The 19,998-nt window shown below is 41.8% G+C and overlaps 1 protein-coding gene across 1 annotated transcript; it reads right to left on the bottom strand.

Moving 5' to 3' along the window:
- Positions 1 to 6,164: 6,164 nt before the first annotated feature.
- LOC105272151 (putative nuclease HARBI1) lies at positions 6,165 to 9,114 on the bottom strand. Its single transcript, XM_011314096.1, is given in 6 exon segments — positions 6,165 to 6,197; positions 7,765 to 8,226; positions 8,344 to 8,476; positions 8,478 to 8,597; positions 8,680 to 8,826; positions 8,894 to 9,114. Coding segments are annotated over 6 exon segments (1,092 nt in total). The 5' UTR covers positions 9,091 to 9,114.
- Positions 9,115 to 19,998: the final 10,884 nt, after the last annotated feature.

Here is a 19,998-nt window from a genome sequence, read left to right as displayed (position 1 = left end):
TAAATACGTAAATTTGAACGGCCTCCGATCTCGCATTTCATTCAACAAAATTCACTTGAAAATTACTGATAATATTAGCCTCCGCAGGTAAGAACAAAAAGAAAATCCAGCGTCGTCCAAAAAATTTCTAATTAACAAATTCCAGCTTATGAACCAATTTCAATGTCCTTCGACCCGAAAATTCTCCGGACATAACAGTAGCAATAAATTGAATGGAAGGTTATCGATACATTTTTAATAAAAGGTAGCAATTAAGTTTAGGTCCAGGTATCAAAAATAAACCCGGTAAAGGTAGCTAAAATTATCAGGTAGCGGGGTCTTTTCCTGTGCTCTTCGGGTGAGCCTAGTAAACCCAATAAAGTAGGTAGCAGGTATCGAAAAATGAGTGTTAGAGAGCGTAGTAAATAGGCAGCCATAGGTAGCAAGGGAGAGGTGTATTTCGAGCCGCCTGGAATGCCTCATCCCGTATATTTCGCCTTTTCGTGGCGAAATTAAATTCCAAAATCTGTTTAAAACGATTAGGTAGTTATTGGGTAACACTAGGGAGCATCAGGTAGCCTTAGGGAGCATATGTAGCCGTTGAGAGAGGCCTTTTGGCTTTCTCACCCGTGAGTTTCCCCGAATGACGTCATATCGCGAGGTAGCGACGCCATTTGCAAATTTTCGTGTTCGCGACACAGAATCACCCGAAAATCACACTTCCCCCACTCATTGGCACTTAATTAAACACACGGGGGTACTTACCAGGGTGCTCGTGGAGTCTCGGGGACGCGATTTTTGCGGTACAGGTACTCTGGGACAGGAATGTCGCGTCGTTATTAGGCACTATGGGGTGATCACGCACGTGTATCGAATAACGGCCCGGGGGAAACTAACGCCGGCCGGTCGAGTGGTTCCGTTCGAACCTGTTGCTCGGGGTGGGGGCGACTCTCCTCGAGTGCACTCGTCCGGTGGCGGCGCGCGTGGGTAGATACCGAGTTAGCCTTGATCTTGAATTTCCCTAGCTCGCGTCGCGTAACAAATTTGAATTTGAAATTGGGGTTTTGTTCGTTTACTACTAAGTATTAATGTTATCGTTGTTTTCTATCACTCTGGGGGTTCGATTAACTATGCTAACCGGATTTTAGCCGCGATAAAGTTTTTCAAGGGGTTTTGTGCGAGATTTTGCGGGAGCGGATTTTTGCCCCGTCTATGCCTATTATCAGGTAGCTCATCAGGTAGGGACCCTCTCCGGAGAGGAATTGGGGATCTTCTAATGAAACTAACTAATCCTAATTTCTCTGTAACTATAACTAAACCTGAATCTTCATTTGCTAAATCGTAAAGCTCTTGGCAATCCATGCAAGCGAGAGAGCTATGTTCGCTCACATGGCCTTCCACCCGTACTAAACTGAAGATTACCCCAACCCTCTCACAACCCGTGGAGCGTAGGCGTCTCAACCTAACCTATGGGTTCTCCTATTCAATTAACCAAAACGGGTTCCAGGGTCTACCGGAAGCACAGTATATCGGCCAATTTTCCTCGATAGTCCCCGACCCTTAACCCGATTTCGCGCAGACAATTCTCAATTACTGTTAGGGGGGGATTTTTAAGGGAAATTTCGACTATTCTCTAATCGATAACTATAACTGAATTTTTATAAGGGTTCATCTAAACTGTAGGGATTTAACTGCTGTCTCTACTTACTACTTTAATGATTATCTTAGCGCAGCGAGCCTGGGGAAGATTAGAGAAGGTAACAGGTAGCTGTCCCCGAAAGGAGATTAGGTAGCAGGTAGCTAGTTAATAGGGGATTTTTAAGGTAGCTTGTCCCGGATTTGATTTAAATAGCAGGTAGCTTTCCGCGAGTTTTACTAAGGTAGTAGGTAGCTTTCTTGGCGAGATTCAGGTAGGTATTTGCCAAGCCCGGGGATTTATTCAGGGAATTTTTCGCGAAGGTTTTTAGATAGCGGGTAGCGAATAGACGCGGGTCCCGGGATCCGTGTTGGTCGGGTATTTATTACATTTACGCGGTTCTCTCTCGCCCTTAATCTGGGTAGTTACCCTACGGGAATACAGGTGGCCGATTCGCCTGGAATTTCGTCACAGTTCATTCGGTAAGTGAACATTTAATCTGATGATAGGTTGACTTTTTGCTGGTATTTTCTGATCACAAATATGCCAGTAGGCCTGATTTGGACCGACATATCGCGCTTCAATATGGTTTGGTATTTCGTCTCCATTCAGAACTTCGTGATTCCTGTCCGGGTTATTATTTGCTCTAGTCGATACTTTAATTGATGCCGCATCATGGCCCTCATGGATATACTTATAAAGTTATTTAGGCGCAGCGACAATTGCTACAACTTCTACATTGATATGACAATCAAATGTGATAGATAAAAAAGGACAGTATGGTACAACCCATCGATTATCAACCATTCTTCCTCCAGGAAGTTCATATTCTCGTTCAGTATCTCTCCTACGGTATATTGGATAACTGCGAGCATCAAGCCTTGTCTCTGATTGGAATTGTTTTGGGAAACGCTTAGAGCACTTTCCATCTCTGAAACACAATTCCCCGCATGGGCTATGAATCATATGCTTCAGTACAATTCTATTCAATCCTGTATTGTGACGTATTTCGCTTCCTCGTGGAAAGGAAAAGAAATACGAAGCCCTCTGCAATCGAACTAATTAAATTTAAGTCAAGCGCCAGTACCTTTTCTCATCAAAATGCACAAAAAACATTCAAATAAAATAACGACAGGAACAGTAACCGCGGAGTCGGCTGGGTTCAATAATCCTGCTCCTAAAGACAACTCTAAAATGATTGGGTTTTTCCAAAATAAAAAAAATTACAAGAATCATATAATTACAAGAAGACTATTTATTCGTCGTTCAATTCGATTGAGACGATAATCTCGATAAACCAATTCATAATTTTTTTTTGATAAACTTTTCTACAATTTTTAGGCTACAGACTTCAATGTCGAAGACTCGATATAAGTTAAAATTCCTAATCACTAATCCCTAATCATCAAACTCATAAAAGAAAGCCAAAATGCAAGGTGACATTTGTCAAGAATTGTAAAAAAAAATTATTCAATGTAAAAAAAATATAAATAAATTAAATCGCAATATCCAATTCTCAAATAAAATATACAATATTAATTTAAAGAGATGATGAAGTCAATAACCGAAGTAAAATGAAATCTGAGATAAAGGAATTCAATCAATATTCCCCAGGTTAATGAACAAGTGGTAATACGTCCCACAATGAAAACACGATACACTCGGATTATTTTCAGTCACTGAATTCCTGTAAAATCCGTTGACCTTGTAAGTCACCTCTCAATTGAAAATAAATTACTCAAGCATCGCTAATGATGCTATAATTCCAAATTTATAATGTGAACAAGAGTCGATAACACCAAAAATATTCGGAATATATCGCTAGAAAATTATAAATAACTTCTTCCAAGCACAGACAAAGTCTCCTTTAGAGAATTCACCATGAGACAATGGACGCCAAGCGTCTTAATGAAATCAAAAATCTTTAACAATTATTAAATTAACCAAAAATACTTTTCGGAAGTGTTCAATCGCTTACCGATATCCAATAAATTGATTCGGGCGTTAGATTTTTCCAATAAATGCAACCGTCCTCTAAATACCAGTCGGACCTCTCCAAAATCAGTCATTTTTCTCCGCGATATATTTAACTAGGCTCACAAATAATAATACTGCTTTAAATGATGTCCAAACGATGAGTGATTCGATAGAACGACGACAAGTCGAGCGTCGTCATAGATAACGTTACCAATCATTAGATTGGCTAACAATGGGCGATAATCGATTTATTGATTGGGCCTCTATCAAAGTCCGGTTACACTTATTAATGATTTACTAAATATTATCTTATTCTGGTATCGGTAAAACATCATACTTCATTTAAAATACAGGGTGTGCCAGAAGTACATGCTAATCCTTTACCAGCATGTACAGGGGGTGATTCTGAGCCGAAAAGTCCTTTTCCACTTTTGGATCAGAAGCACCCCCCCGGAGATATTGGGGTAAATAGGATAAACTTTGTTTTATAATCAAGAATAAAAATTATGGAGAAAAAAAAATTTTTGTCATCAATTGGATTAGAAGTTACCCGTCCTATTTCATAGTATTTTTTAGAATTAAATTATGTTGTTATGAAAATATAATGACTCAGAGTTTTTAATATTTTTTAACATTATTTGAAATTGAAAAATGAAATTTTTTCCGTTTTTTATCAATTTTTTTCTCCTATCGTACATTTGAACGGCTGTAGGGGTTAAATGGTACAAAACAGGGATTAAATTCTTAATATGTTTTTTATGGAAAATATTTTGCTCTTAAAATTATATTCGACCTTGTTTTAAATAGGAGAGCCAATGACGATGCAGCGTTAAACGGCAGTACGTCGGTGTGGCTCCGATACATGTATGAGCGCCGCCCCTTTTAGGCAGCCGACGATGTGTGCGGTGCCACACGGACGTACTGTCGTTTAACGCTGCAGCGTCATTGGCTCTCCTATTTACCCCAATATCTCCGGGGGGGGTGCTTCTGATCCAAAAGTGGAAAAGGACTTTTCGGCTCAGAATCACCCCCTGTACATGCTGGTAAAGGATTAGCATGTACTTCTGGGACACCCTGTATTAATTCAGCAATGACCAACATGCATTGCCTGAATTGGTCCATTGCATTCAAAGTTCGTCAACCCAATAAAAATTTTCTCGTTCGGATTTTCCCAAAACTCCGCAGCAAATTCCTCCAAATTTATGGTCCATCCGACGGCGCCATCTGCTGTCCTTATTGATCACCAAGGCTCAGCGCGGAGACAAGACATCCTTCAAATTATATTTTCCTTTTTCCAAATTTGTTGGAAACGCCAAAATCCGTTAATGTAGTTCCTTGTTGTCTTCAGATGTCCCGCGATGAAATTGTTCATCGGTAAGCGATGACAATGACTCAATACAATAATCAAATAAAAATAGAATAGAATCAAGATACGCCATAGCGTATCTGCCAAGTTGACGTCACAGGCAGAGGTGACGGCACAGGCAGAGAGCTGTCGTGTATTATATTTCAGCGAACAACTCCCCCCTAACCCCTTAAAAAAACTTCAATTGCTTTTTTCCCCTTCAAACGCACGCTATTTTGCCAAAGCATTCTTAGATCAAGATACGCGACTGCGTATCGGCCAAGTGGAGGTTTTACCAGTGTGACGTCACATGCCGATTCTGTCGCGTATAATATACACGACACAACTACTCTGAAAATGTGTTTGATTTTTTTTCACGTAATACGAGAATTTTTCGCGAAATCGGGCCTAGTTACATTACATAAGTTGACTGTGAGCTTTATGGAGATATTTTTACTTTTTCGATTGAATCACTAAATAAAAATATCCTTCCATAGCAACCATCATAATGTCATATTTCCTCAGTTTTATTTTCTCGCAGCGTTAGATTTGTTCGTCAAAGTTGGCAACGAATATCATAATGTGTGTCTTTCTCTCTTTTCCTCCTTTTGTCCAGAGACTACCGGCGACATACTCATGGGTATGAATAAGTTTCCGAATGAAAGTGTCGTAGCGGTGGCGCCTGAACTAATTCGGCCTTGGAGTATGGCATGGACCACCGAATTGAATAAATTAACTATTTGGACCCTGTTAATCGTTTACAGGTGACTTGCAGATCAATGATAGATTACCGTTTATTCGATGGATAATAATTAATTTTCACAGATTTTTTGAACATAATTAAAATTTTTATGGGAAGATGAACCCCAGTTTTCTGTAATTGAATAAATTAATATTAGGGACACTGTAAATTGGTTCTAGGTGTTTTACAGTTGAATGATAGCTAAAAATTAGCGGTTAATCCATAATAAGTAGATGTTAATAATTTTTCAAGTTGAGGGCTAACTTCCTATAAAAATTTAAATTATTTTACAAAAATCATTAAAAATCCATTATTATGGATCTAACGGTAATTTTTATCTATCATGGACCTGCAAACCACATGCAAACGATTCACAGAGTCCAAATAATTTATTTATATATTTATAAAATTTGGGGTCTATCTTCCGGTTAAAAATTTCATCATGTTTGAACAATGATTAGAAATCAACTATTGTCGATGAAACGCTAATTTTTGGCTATCATTGACCTGTAAACCACCTGCAAACGATTCACATCGTCGAAATGATTAATTTATTTAATTCGGTGGTCAACTTCTCGGAGCTCTGCCATACTCCAATCCTGTAACGAATTAGTTCATCAAATCTATCAAATTCAACCCTATGAGGGCTATTATCGTTCGTTGCACTATAACGTATTCCCATGCAAATAATGGAAAGATGTAAAATTGAGGGAAAAAAAATCTATTGATTGATAATTGACAGATAATGCATCTTGTTCATTATATTACGGTGAAAATAATTGATGTTTGCAAAACGAAGTGAAATCCTATAAAAAAATCATAAAAAAACTTTTGTGAAAAAATTTTGCCAAGTGGAGGTTTTATTGTATGATCATATTTTCCCAAAACATATTCTCAGTTTTATTCACAAAAAAATACGTGAAATAAAAAACACGCCAAGCATGTCCTTCACAAATCATATTGATTAAAGGGACTGAACATTTCAAGTGACTGAATCCAGTCATGTAAATTTGACGTTACTGGACGTTACTCCGTAGCAACGGATAAGAATTCACTTTATCAAGAGTTTTATTTCGAGAGCGTTACTATTCCCTAGGGCTGTTTGGGTGGGCTGTTCTAGGGAATAAAACTAGTAAGTATAGGGGAAATTGTCTGCGTTTTCGGAATTCAGCCACACGGGTCCGTAGCGGTGGCGCATGAACTAGGATGGAGTCCGTGCTTGTAAGCCAATCAAAGAGCGTCAAGCCATTTAATATTTGTGACTTACCCTTTGACAATTGGAATCGATTGTTAATAATTTAACGCCCGATTGGAGGGATTTCTGCCCGACATGTCCCTAGGAAATTCCCTAGGAAATGGATCAAAATTGACTGTTTACGGCGTTACTAATTACGACCGTATTATTGGAAGAAAAAATCCAATTTTGGTCGTAAAAAATCAATCATTTATTTCGGTGGGTCGGAAATTAGGTCTGGAAGCGGAAAAATGAATGGAAGTATTTTTTTTAGTGATCGCAAAATCAGATTAAAAAAACACTATCGTCGCCCCCTGTCCAAATTGCCACACCGTGGCACAGTGTCAATATGGCGTGGCTAACTGTCACTCACAAGAACACTTATCATAATTTTTTCACACACTGGACACTTCTCAAACCTAATTTCCGACCCGTGAACACTAATGCACTATTTTTGTCAATTATTCCCGGAACAATTTGACGGCTTCACTCCGCGTAATGAGTAACGTCGCAATTGAAGCGATCAGCTTTCAATTTTAGGGAAACGAAGTTTAGACAGATGGCGATAGTGTGGCCTCTCAATCTCGGAGAGGCGAAAATGAGTTTCACGGCAGAAGTGATCAGGAGCGTATGAAGGAGGGGCACATTTGGGGGGATAATTTGAAGATATTAATAAATGGGATTGGGAGGGAAAATCGTTAATTTAGGGGTTAAATAGATACGTGAGGGTAGAGCCCGGGCATAAGGGTGAAACTGGGATTGAGAAAGGGGTATGTGTATACACATGGCTTTCGTAGGCATGGTTGAAGGTGAAATGAAGATATGAAAAGAAGATGGATGCTTTGACGGACACTGGGTGGTTCTAGGGGGAAGGGAGAGCCATCTATATTGTCCGGTATAATAATCGGATATTCAAAGGTATCTTCATTTTTCAGGCATATATTGTGCAGTATACATACAGCTAGGATATAGTACGGAATCAAATCCGTTCTTCTCATTGGTAACTTATCCAAAAAATATCTCCAACGTGCTTTCATAAGCCCAATGGCACGTTCAATCATCATACGCGTGCCGGATAATGTTTTATTGAAATAAACCTGCTCGATCGTCAAATGTCCATTATTACGATACGGGACGATTAAATTTTTCTGCAATGTGTAAGCAGAGTCACCTAAAAGGTGAGTATTTTCTGGAAAATACTCCTCCGTACACCGTTGCTGTACACCCGAATAAATGAAAACGCGCATATCATGTACCGACCCTGGAAGACCTGCGTAGCAGTGAATGAATTCCAATTTATCATTACACACCACCTGTATTACAAACAAACATGAATTACTACAGTATATTTATGGTGAAGACCTCGACGCAAGTAAATACCTTATATTCTTCTATATAAATTATTTGAGTTTCGAAAATCAATAGAGTACCTGTAACTGTAATGAATGAACTCCTTTACGATTGATGTATGACTGAGGATCTGTTTTCGGAGCTGCAATGTCTATGTGGGTACCATCAACTGCCCCAATAACTCCAGGAAATTTATATTTTCGCTCGATCCGAGGCCTCTTCACGAGATGGCCATCGAATAAAATAGTTTCCCATTTGGCAAAGAGCCCTGACGACTTTTTTAACAGCACGCCAAGCAGTAGCCTTGCCCACGTCAAATTTTGTGGTTACTGATCTAAATTGAGAACGGACAAAATGTTAGAAAATCAAATAATAATTGGTTTTAAGACGGATTAATTTTTATCGAACGAATGAACCTGTAAGAATCCGGAGTTCCTAGTACGTACAAAGCAATATACAATTGTCTCTCAGGATTAATAGTGACTCCTCCAAATTCACGTAATTCTCCATCCAAATCTGGTCTCATTAAATAAAGTAGATATTCAAAAGTAGTGCGATCCATACTGCAAACGAAAATAAATTAATAATCGTTGTTGATAGGAATAATTTATCATAATATAAGTCAGTTACCGAAAGTTTTGTTGAAATTCCACGCTTGTATATCTGACAATAACAGTCTCAATGAAATTCTCGACCCGAGGAATCCTTCTTAGATTACGACGATCTTCAATGATGAAATCTCCATGAGGATCATCAAGCATGTCATCACTGCTACTGGACGAGGAGAGAAAATCATCAAACAGCACGACATATTCCAGATTATCCATGATGCTCCCATAAATTTCGTTGAATTAAATTCGTCAATCAAACTTTTCCACTAATCACAACTGAGTTTTTTGGTTATATCCCGACGTTGGTTGAAGAGTATTGCGTTATTTATTGTTATTATAAATCAAGGTCACAAATTTCATAATATCTCTACAAATACATAGTGTCAGATATAAATAATTAGAATAAAAATATCAGTAATTGTAATGAATGAATATGAATCTCTCAGTCTGTTTATTAGTTAGTGACATCACTTGTTACTGTTACTAGCCGTGTGAAACACAACTCCAGTAACAGTACCAACCTCTAGTTACCAAATCTAAAATGCACTAGAAATCACTATTACTGGACATGTACTGTTCCCTGGCGGAACACACCCCCAGAGAAATTGATCCAGCCTCGCGAAGGTAGCCGAAGTTTTTAATAAGAGGTAGCAATAAAATTTTTAATGTAACGGTAGCAATGATTTGAATGGAAGGTCACCGATGAATTTTTATTAAAAGGTAGCGATTAAGTGTCAGTCGAGTTAGCAAAATTAAGCCCGGTAAAGGTAGCAAAAACTATCAGGTAGCGGGGTCTTTTCCTGAGCTCGTCGGGTGAGCCTAGAAAACCCAATAAAGTAGGTAGCAGGTATCGAAAAGTCAGTAAAAATTAATACGTAGAGTTAGCGTGGAGAATAGGCAGTCATAGGTAGCATGGGAGAGGGGTATTCCGAGCCACGTGGAATGCCTCATCCGGTATAATTTGCCCTTTCGTGGCGAAATTAATTCATAAAACCTGTTTAAAATGATTAGCTAACTGTTGGTTAACACGAGGGAGCATCAGGGAGCATTAGGGAGCAGAGGTAGCCGTTGAGAGAGGCCTTTTGGCTTTCTCAACCATGAGTTTCCCGTATGGCGTCATATCGCGAGGTAGCGACGCCATTTCCGAATTTTTGTGCCCGCGACATCTAATTACCCGCAAATCACACTTCCCGCACTTATTGGAACTTAATTGGACCCACGGGTACTTACCAGGGTGCTCGTGGAGTCTCGGGAATGCAGTTTTAGAAGTGCAGGTAAGGATGGGGCAGGAGTGTGGCGTCTTTTTCATACACTGTCTGATTTTCACGCACGTGTCGAATAACGGCACGGGGGAAACTAACGCCGGCTGGTCGCGTGGTTCCGTTCGAACCTGTTGCGCATGGTGGGGGATTTTCTTCGAGTCTGCCCGTCCGGTGGCGGCGCGCGTGTTCACGTACGGAACTACTAATACATTCTAGTTTTTCCCAGCTCGCGGCGTGTAACAAATTCAAATTTAAAATTGGGGTTTTGTATTTTTACTACTGTATATTAATATTATTGTTACTTTCTATTACTCTGGGCTTCTATTAACTATGCTGACCGGTTTTTAGCCGAAATAAAGTTTTTCCAGGGGTTTTGAGCGAGATTTTGGGGGAGCGGAATCTTGCCCCGTCTATGCCTATTATCACGTAGCTAATACGGTAGGGACCCTCTCCGGAGAGGAATTAGGGATCTTTTAACGAAACTAACTAATCCTAATTTCTCTGTAACTATAACTAAACCTAAATCTTAATTTGCTAAACCGTAAAGCTCTTGGCAATGCATGCAAGCGAGAGAGCTACGTTCGCTCACATGGCCTTCCACCCGTACTAAACTGAAGATTACCCCAACCCTCTCACGACTAAGGGAGCGTAGGTGTCTCAACGTAACCGATGGGTTGTCCCACTCAATTAGCCCAAAAAGGGTTTCAGGGACGACCGGAAGCACAGTATATCGGCTAATTTTTCTCGATAGTCCCCGGCCCTTGACCCGATTTGGCGCAGACAATTCTCAATTATTATACGGGGGATTTAAGGGGAATTTAAACTATTGCCTAATCGATAACTGTAACCGAAATTTTATCAGGGTTCTTCTAAACTGTAGGGATTTAAATGCTGTCTCTACTTACTACTTTCAGGATTATCTTAGCGTCGCGAGCCTGGGGAAAACCAGGGAAGGTGTCAGGTACCTGTCTCCGAGAGGAGATTAGGTAGCAGGTAGCTTTTCGCGAGTTTAACTAAGGTAGCAGGTAGCTTTTGCGAGTTTTACAGAGGTAGCAGGTAGCTTTTCGCGAGTTTAACTAAGGTAGCAGGTAGCTTTTCGCGAGCTTAACTAAGGTAGCAGGTAACTGATAGATGCGGATCTAACCAAGGTAGCAGGCAATCTTTATTAAATTTTCGCGGTTCTCTCTCGTCCTTAATCTAGGTAGTTACCCTACGGGAATACAGGTGACGGATTCGCCTGGAATTTCGTCACAACACATAATGCTAATTGATGAAGAAGGCAATGGAAGTGACTGAATTTGGGAAAATCGGAATCATCTTTGCATCTCGCAATAAACCCTTTCACGCGCCCGGTCATGTTACCCGCCCCTTCCGTGGTGATACTAACTAACTTATCGAGGGGCACTTTTGCAGCACTGAAATCGTTTTTCAAGTCTGCAAAAATGGCCTCGCGCTTTGTTGTGGTTTGCAAGGAAAACATGGTGAATAATTCTTCTTTGACGGAAAGATCCGGGAAAATTAATCTAACGAAAACTGCGACTTGGGCGTGATCTGATCTATCCGTTGATTCCTCTAATTGAAAATAAAAATAATCACAACGCGAGAAATCTGTTCGCAACTGAGCTCGTAGATCGTTGCTAATTAATTCTAATCTCCGCGTGAGTGAACGTCGCGAAACCGGTAATTTACGAGCAAATGTAGTCATTCGTTCATAAAGCTCAGTGCCCCGGAAGAGTGTACTTATATGGGTCACGAAAAGCCCTTTATATTTTTCCCCGGCGCCTAAGGATGATTTGTTTCTAGCCATTTGTTATGCCGTTTGAAAGGACATTAGATTCGCGGTCTGTGCATTATCGTTACATAAAACGGTTGCGTGGTCTTTACTGATCTGATTTTTTTTTTCTTTTAAAACACCGATTTTATTCAATCGCGCATCCGAATCGAGAGGAAATGCTGCGTTAAAACTACCACGACGGTTGTTAAAATGTCGTTCCACGTTAAACGACTTCAGGCTTGCGAATTCGAAGTCGCATAATAAGCAGAAGGCTTTTCCTCCAATTTTAGAGCATGCAAATAAATTTTCCCACCTCAAATTAAAACTGTATTTACGGGACTTCGACACTGGGCTTGATCGTTCAATTTAGGGAGGCATTACATTTGCGGAATTTATTACTGAATCGTTAATACACAAAACAATTGCATCTGACGATGACAACTGCTTTGCTTTCATAACACGAATTTCGTTGCCACGAGCTTCCGAAGAAAGAGGAAAATCAATATCAAATTGAGCGTGATTATTCGTGTAGTGCCTCCCGATATTGAACGATTTTGGGCACGTCAACGTTGTTTTACATAACATGCACACTACTTTACGCCTTATTTCAGAACATGCAAAAGACATCTCCCACTCACCATTATAATGAAACTTTTTTAATTTCTTACCCTGAGACTCCATCACAACTCAGACAAAATTGAAAATTAAAAGAGATCCTAGATAAATTTTGAAGAAAAAAGATATCGGAATAATCTGCACTGGCACTTGGTAGTTAAATACACTTGTGTGTCTCTCACTCCAAAAGAACAGACTGAATGTGGAAAGCAAGGAGGGAATTTTATGGAAAAATACTTGTTCCCACTTTTCCCAATTGTAAAATCGGTTTTGACCGATCACTGGGGTTAAAGCAAAGGAATTTATCCCCCCCCCCTCACTCCCACCCGCATCGCGCTTCGAACAGGCTACCTACCCTCTCAATAAAATCACCCTTCGACAGGTACGTCTTCGGGGTAAATTTAAAAATAATCGGCGCCGCCACAGAGTCTGCCCTATCCATCGTTTCCGGAAAAGTGGGGACTCCCCCGAACCATATGCGCCAGCATTTCCACTTATGAACTTGACATCTCATAATTTGACATAAATAAAAAATTGTCGACAGCTTACAATACTTTTCAAAGGCTTGCCTAAAACAAGTTTTGAGATATTGAAGAGGAATTCCACAGGAATTTGTTTTTAGGCAAAATTTTTTGGGTTGATAACACAAAAACAATTTAACGGAAACTATTATCAGGCTCGCCCGATAATTCTATTGGAACTTCATGAGATTTCTTTTAGAGGTTTTTTTTTCAATACAAATCTCCCACAGAAAGCGCTGGGTTTGAAACGAATGGGGTTTTTCCTCACATTTTAATCTATTTTTCATATTTTTTGCCGATATATGAGCCACAGCAGACAACTCAAAATGATTTTAGCATGAAAATTCGGCGAGGAAATTTCTCTCAAATGATTTGTATGAACGAATTTTTTTAACTCCATTTTTGGTATGAATCTATTTATTCTTTCAATATTCATATTAGAACAAATCCCAAATAATTGTCTGGCAAACACTCACTCCACAATTGTCAGCCAGACCACATATTTTTGATTTTGTGAACATTTTTCAATTACCTTTGCTCGATCAGTCTCTGCAGCTAATAATTCTTATGATTTTCTGCAGTAATTATTCATTTACGTGATTAACTGGAAATGGATGAATTTTTAAATGTTTAAAAGTGGGATCGATGTAATGAAATAACGTCAAAAAGTCATGAAATTAAGGAATTCAAATTTCTTCTTTCCTGGTGCCTTTTCACGGTAAAAACTCTTTCAAATTTTTAAAATACTGCTGAGGGAAGGTTTAAACAGTATAAACATAAATTAAGAAATCTTTTCAACAGTTTTTTTCGATTAATTTGTTGCCGAAATATTCAATTCGGAGTGATTAATTCAACGGAGTTTTATGCGGAAGTTGATAGAGGGAAAAACGATTAATTGATATTTTTTAAGAATGCAAAGTACAGCAAGGAAAATATTCATATTTTTCCTTCAAAAATTCAAATTTTTGCGCGTTGACTGACGTAACGGTAGCCCCACTCTGACACAATCATCGTGGTCTCGCCCCTCCAACTACCTGCACGGTGCAATAGGACCCCTTATTTTATGGTCATTGGCCTAATTGGGGTTGGGAGCTAGGTGAGCCGATTGAGCGCATTATGTCCATGCCTGATTCATATGTCTCATGCTCTCTTGACTGTTCCAAAACCCGAAGGCCCTATGACGATTGCACGAACAGCCCCAGCCTGCCAATGAAGGGTCAGAAAAATTTCAACGACGAAAACTTGAGTTTCAATTGGATTGGAGCCGATGGTAGCATTGTGTTGCGGATCCCGCGGTTTTTCTTGACCTTTCTCGTAATCTTGGAATTTCCCAACGGTTTTGGGGAACAGTTGCCAACAGGCGGGGGATGACTCATGCTCCTCGTACACAAAAGCGCCTCCCCCCCCCCCTGCCCCCCTGGCCACAGGTTGAGACCTGGAAACGGTACGAGAGGTCTCGACTCCTCCGGTCATGCGGAATGTAAATGTCAGCCTAATGAAAAAATTATGACGCTAAGTCGCCGCCACGACGGCCCGCGAAACAGAGACATGGAGCTCGCCACCGGACGCACTATGGCTCAACGCCCTGCAGCAACCCCGCTTTTGAGAGGGCCTCAAAACCTACAGGTGCGTGACAGGAAGCGCTACCTCTCTCCCACAATGGACCCGAAATTAATGAGATCTCGCTGATAGGCCGAAACGTCGTACAAGTCGGGAATAAGGAGAACACAACACTCGAGCCACAATTGCAGCTGTCAACGGCTTTCCCGATTCTCAGAACAAGACAATGAACTCCCGAATTTCCAGATACGGACCGCCATGATGAGTGACTAATCCCAGCATATCACTAGATCCCTCTGTAAAATGACGGTCGCGGGCCTAGATGGGGGATGAGCTCCACCGAAGGTATTGTGACGTGCATCGTTTTTTTTTGGAGAGAGAGCCGCACCCAACCCGCGAATCCCACAGCGTGGAAAAAATCTAAAATAAATAACCACTAAGAAAATAAAATAAAATTCCGGTCTCGCGATTTTCCCGGATCGCCCGGAGGCTACTCTAAGGCGGTTTAAAGTTTTAGGATTTTTCCCGGCTAATTCCGGAATTAGCAGTAGATTAGGGAATTTTAGGGGAATCTACGGTGGGGAAAATTACTAGGGTTATTCCCTGCCGAATCTGCAGGAGATTAGGGGTTTGTTAAGGAAAAATTTAGGATTCTGGAATCAGTAATTAGGGTGGGAAATCGTGTCGGTCCTCAATCTCGTCGTGAAGAGGGATAATGCGAAATTATCATCCGACGTAGATTTGGGGGGTTATCCCGTTCGCGAAATCTTCCCGAGATGGACCGTCTGGCTGCGAGTGCCAGCACCCCTGAAAGAGGGATTCGTGAGGAATTTTAGTTACGGGTTAGTGTCGGAAGGTCGGTGGGGGTGCTACGACCGACACCTCCCCGAATTGCCGTCTTAGGTTAAATAGTTAGGGTTAGAGTGTCCACGAATCCCCGGGGAAAACAACCGGGAAAGACTAGCCGCGATAATTAGGATATTAGAAAAAATTAATTAGAATTAAATCCCCCATTCAAATTTGAATGGGGAGGTCTTAGCGCGCCAGGACAATTAGTGCCATCGCGCTTAATCCACCGGAACTAATGTTCCGACGAGACACGAGTTCCGCCAAATTTTTGGCAGTTATCGCCAGGACGTACGAGCCAACAGACGAGTTTTTCCCCAAAGAGCCAAGAGGAGAGAAAAGACAATGGGAGGATCCCACGCCACCCGGAAACCGCGTGGAAAGGTGAGGGAATTTCTTTAATTTATCCTAGTAACATCGGTTACTAGAGGACGCATGATGAATTCGGTTCGCGAGTGTAAATCGATCCTGTTCGATCAACGGATCAAAAAGCGTTTCCCTCCGTTGAGGTGTCGCGAATGTTTCTCAGCCACGGTTTATCCGAAAAGCACGGCTGATCGCGAGTGGGGAATTAATTAATTGAGGGGTGTCCATGCCGTCAAGGCTGCGAGTCTTTCCCCCACTCCACTCCGCTCAACGTTGAGCGTGAATTCCGGTACAACGGTGCTGAGAAAATCCCTTTTCTTTAAAACGGGATATCGCGATCCGCTTAAATGGTGGAATTCCCCAATTTTAGGAGGATGGTCGCGAATATTCCCCCTCGCCGGTGGAGTTTGTCCGATGCCGATTGGTGGAGGCATCGAGGCGTCGCGAATTTTTATCCGTCGGAAAATTTTGTAACGCGTGTCGTGAACGTTGGGCGTAGTGCGATCTCTCTCGCACATTATCTTCCATCTCTCTCTCGCTTTCCTATAACGCCTCTTCCAGGCTCGCCGAGAATTTCCTCGGTGATATTAAAAATTCACACATAATTAATTTAATTCTTTCTTTTTGGGGATTAATCCCGGACCTCTCCCGAGGGCCCGCGGAATTACGTGGAGTTTGCATTTATAATTCCTCCATGGGAAAAGTTTATTATTAGCCCTTCTATGGGGCTCTAGCTTTTTTGGGGAAATCCCGAGCCTCTCCTGAGGACTCGTGGGATTACGGGGAGATTTTCTATGGGAAAATTTTGTAATAAATTATATCTACAGGATCCCGAATTTTCGGAGGAATCCCGAGCACCCTCCGGTGCCTCGGGGACTTAAATGGGGTTACTTTTTTTCTTCTTTTTGGAAATTATCACCGCCATGGCGGGTGAATTGAATACCGTTGACCTCGGTCAACTGGGAAATTTCCGACATCAGTGTTCGGGTTTCATTTAATAAAATTTAGCTAATTTTGAGGACGTTAGTGCAGTTTGTGGGATTATTTATTGGAACATTTTCGCCCTTTTCCCCGAATCCACCCCTCTCTCCACAACCTAGCATACTGAGCAGCGCAGGCATCCGTTACCTCTCCCTCAAACCCCTTGCTGAATTAGATATAAGTATCGGTTAGTGATACGTTTTTCGGTTTTAATCTAGATTTTAGTTTTCGAGTTGCTGATTCCTCGATCCGGAAAATTAGCTGGCGCCCGGCAACCTTTTTAGGTCCCAATTTAGTTAAGTTTTTGCATCGACAAGGAGGCCAGAGGGAGGAAGGGCGAAGGTGATTGGCATTTCTGGTCGCTTAGGGAAATGTCACGTTACAGCATATATGACCCCGCCCCAACCCGCAAAGGGCACTTCATGGTACGGCACTTCACTTGACTTTACTTCACTTCTTAGTCAACTATTATCTCGATTTCAAACGACTTCGTCAAGTCTCCTTGATTCACCAAGTTGGTTCATCGCCAGTTTTCACCTGCATCAGCCAAGTTACTCTCGGGGAAGCGGAGTCATACCTACAAGACGAGACCGCCTTGATCAACAATTACGCCTGAACTGCGTGAGTCTATTGCGGACTAGTTGAGCCAATCCACTTCCGAAATTGCCACGCCGGAGTCGCGTGAGCAAGAAGAAATTAAATTGACAACGAGGACTCCCCTGGACTCATCCATTGCGGGTTTCAAGAGCAACACTTGTACGGAGCGACAAGTACCTGCTGACTGACCTATTGACACAGTCCAGCCTCAAAAGAGCGTAACAAAACTACGCAAAACATTCGCTTTGTTGGTGAATGAGCGCTGAGTGAGCCATAAAAGTGATCCGACATCTGAAGTCCACGAGAAGCCGAGGCGCCACCCCTGGTCCGACGGAAAATTGGGATCTTTTATTGTACCGCACGAAGCTCCGGTTCGGCACCTTCTCACCTGCCAGGGGAACGACCTGTACACCTAGATCATCGCAACGAATCTCCGAGTTCGTCGACCTCATCTTCACACCCGGAGAATCGTCTTATCTTCGAGAAATCACCGAGATCTACCGCTTCAACCTTCGGGGGAATCGCCGAGTCTGCCGCAACGCGACTGAGTGATCGCGCGCCCCTTCTACTTCCCCGTTTATCATCAACTGTAAGTCTTGAATCAATTGCGATTCTTCCTTCACCTCAGTCTTACCTACTTCTCCCATCAAATTGAGCGGTTTTATCTTGGATTGTTGTAACAATCCTGTGTTTTAGTACCCCAATAAATATTCCTAAATTAATCAGTAGAAGAATTTTCCCTCTCTCTCTCTGCGTGATTCTCTCACTAATTAGACTTCCTGCGTAACCTAGCATGGTACACTTCAGTGTTTTATCCCACACAATACGAGCCCATTTAACTTTGGCCTCCGTTTAGACGAAACTGGTCGCGTTCAAGTCAGTTTTGGGGGTCGCCCTTTTGAGAAATAACCGATCGTCCAGCCGCCCGGAAGCCGCAACAAAATTTTGGCTCCCAAACAGGGACTCTATTGTCATAAAACGGGAAAATGATGGGTTTACGCTCGGGAGGAAAATTCGGGGGAAAGGAGAAGAAGAAGGAAAGAAAATCTAGAGTAAAGGCTAACAGTGAAAACGAACTTCCCCAAAAAACGGCTCCTCTCGTGCCATTAGAATCTAACAATGAGAATATTGCACCTTTTAGCGACGGAGACACGACGGGACGCTCGTCTCCGCCTCGCATTCACGAGGAAGAATCCTCTGATCAAGATGATCTTACTTTACAAACTATTGTCACAAACCCATACGCCCCTTTCGAAAACACGATAAATAATTTAGACAACGCCGCTCCCACGACCATTATACCGGGAATTAAAACTACGCCTCTTACAAATTTTGACGAGGCCCTTTTTTAGCCCTCCCCTGCCCCCTAATAATTACTTGTGTTCGTTACCTATAAGTAGGTTAGAAATTACGTTAAGGAAACTATACAAACCTGCCACCGTTGGCCACCCCACTCCCGAGAGATTCCTTCCCCTTGCCCCGCGGTACCGCAGCCCTATGCTCACGCGGAGAACATCGTCGCGAAGGAAAGAAACCCACCATCCCTACGTCACAGCCCACGTGACCGGAGAGGAAAGAAAACCCACCACCAATACGTCACAGCCCACGTGACCCGGAAGAGTGACAAGGAATAGCAGTTAATAGAGCATGAATAATAATGGGGACGAGGACACCCGATGACGAGTGTCCCCGATTGACCCCGATTATCGCCGATAATCGGGGAAGAACGAGCACGAGTGATGCGACGCCATCACTCGTAATACAGCTGCCCCGTGCGTAACCGTGTTTCATAAGGAGATATTTGTTTAAGGAGATTGTTGAGGATATTGTTTAGGGAGATTGTTGAGGATATTGTGGAGAGAGCTTTGTGGAGAGAGATTTGTGGAGGAGTTTGTTTTGAAGAGAGATTTGGAGAAGGCATTGTGGAGAAAGTGAGAGGAGGATTTGTGGAGAAATTGTGAGGAATTGTGACCCAGGAGTGAGGACTAGGAAGAGAGGGATAGCCCTGCGTGGACGATTTCGAGTGGAGGATTTTTCCTGCGAGGATTAGCATCGTCACCATCCCCGTGAGTACCCTTTCTTACCTTTCCTACCCCAACAAGTACTACCTAAACCCCTGTAATAATATTTACCCCCAACGGTGAGCCTCTAAATTCGATTGTGATAATTATTCAATATTGAGTTCTGGTGTCCCGGAAATTTTTTTTTTATTATAATTCAAGCCCCCTGATTATTGATACTTTTCTATTAGGACCCCTCACTTCCCCCCCCCCCCCCCCCCCCCCCCCCCACACGCCATTTTTTGCATAGATAGACTCACCCCTTCCTTTTCTAATGTTAATTGAGAGTGTGTCGCAAGCCGGCTGGCCTTACCCCCCACCCTTGACTAGTGATTAAGAAAAGGCCACAATTTTGGAGTTTATGTTATAGGAATTATACTATTCAGAAGATCCATTTATTTAAAATAGATGATATTTATTACCATTATCCCGCCCGAGTAATTATTTACCCCCCCCCCCTATTTTCTCATTTCAGGTCCTCCCGTAAATATCAAGTCACTTCCCTTCGAAAAATCATTCTTTTATTTCTGGATTATAATCAT

Source organism: Fopius arisanus, unplaced genomic scaffold (assembly GCF_000806365.1).
Source record: "Fopius arisanus strain USDA-PBARC FA_bdor unplaced genomic scaffold, ASM80636v1 scaffold00146, whole genome shotgun sequence".
Classification (NCBI taxonomy): Eukaryota; Metazoa; Arthropoda; class Insecta; order Hymenoptera; family Braconidae; genus Fopius; species Fopius arisanus.
This window is presented reverse-complemented; position numbering and strand designations above follow the sequence as displayed.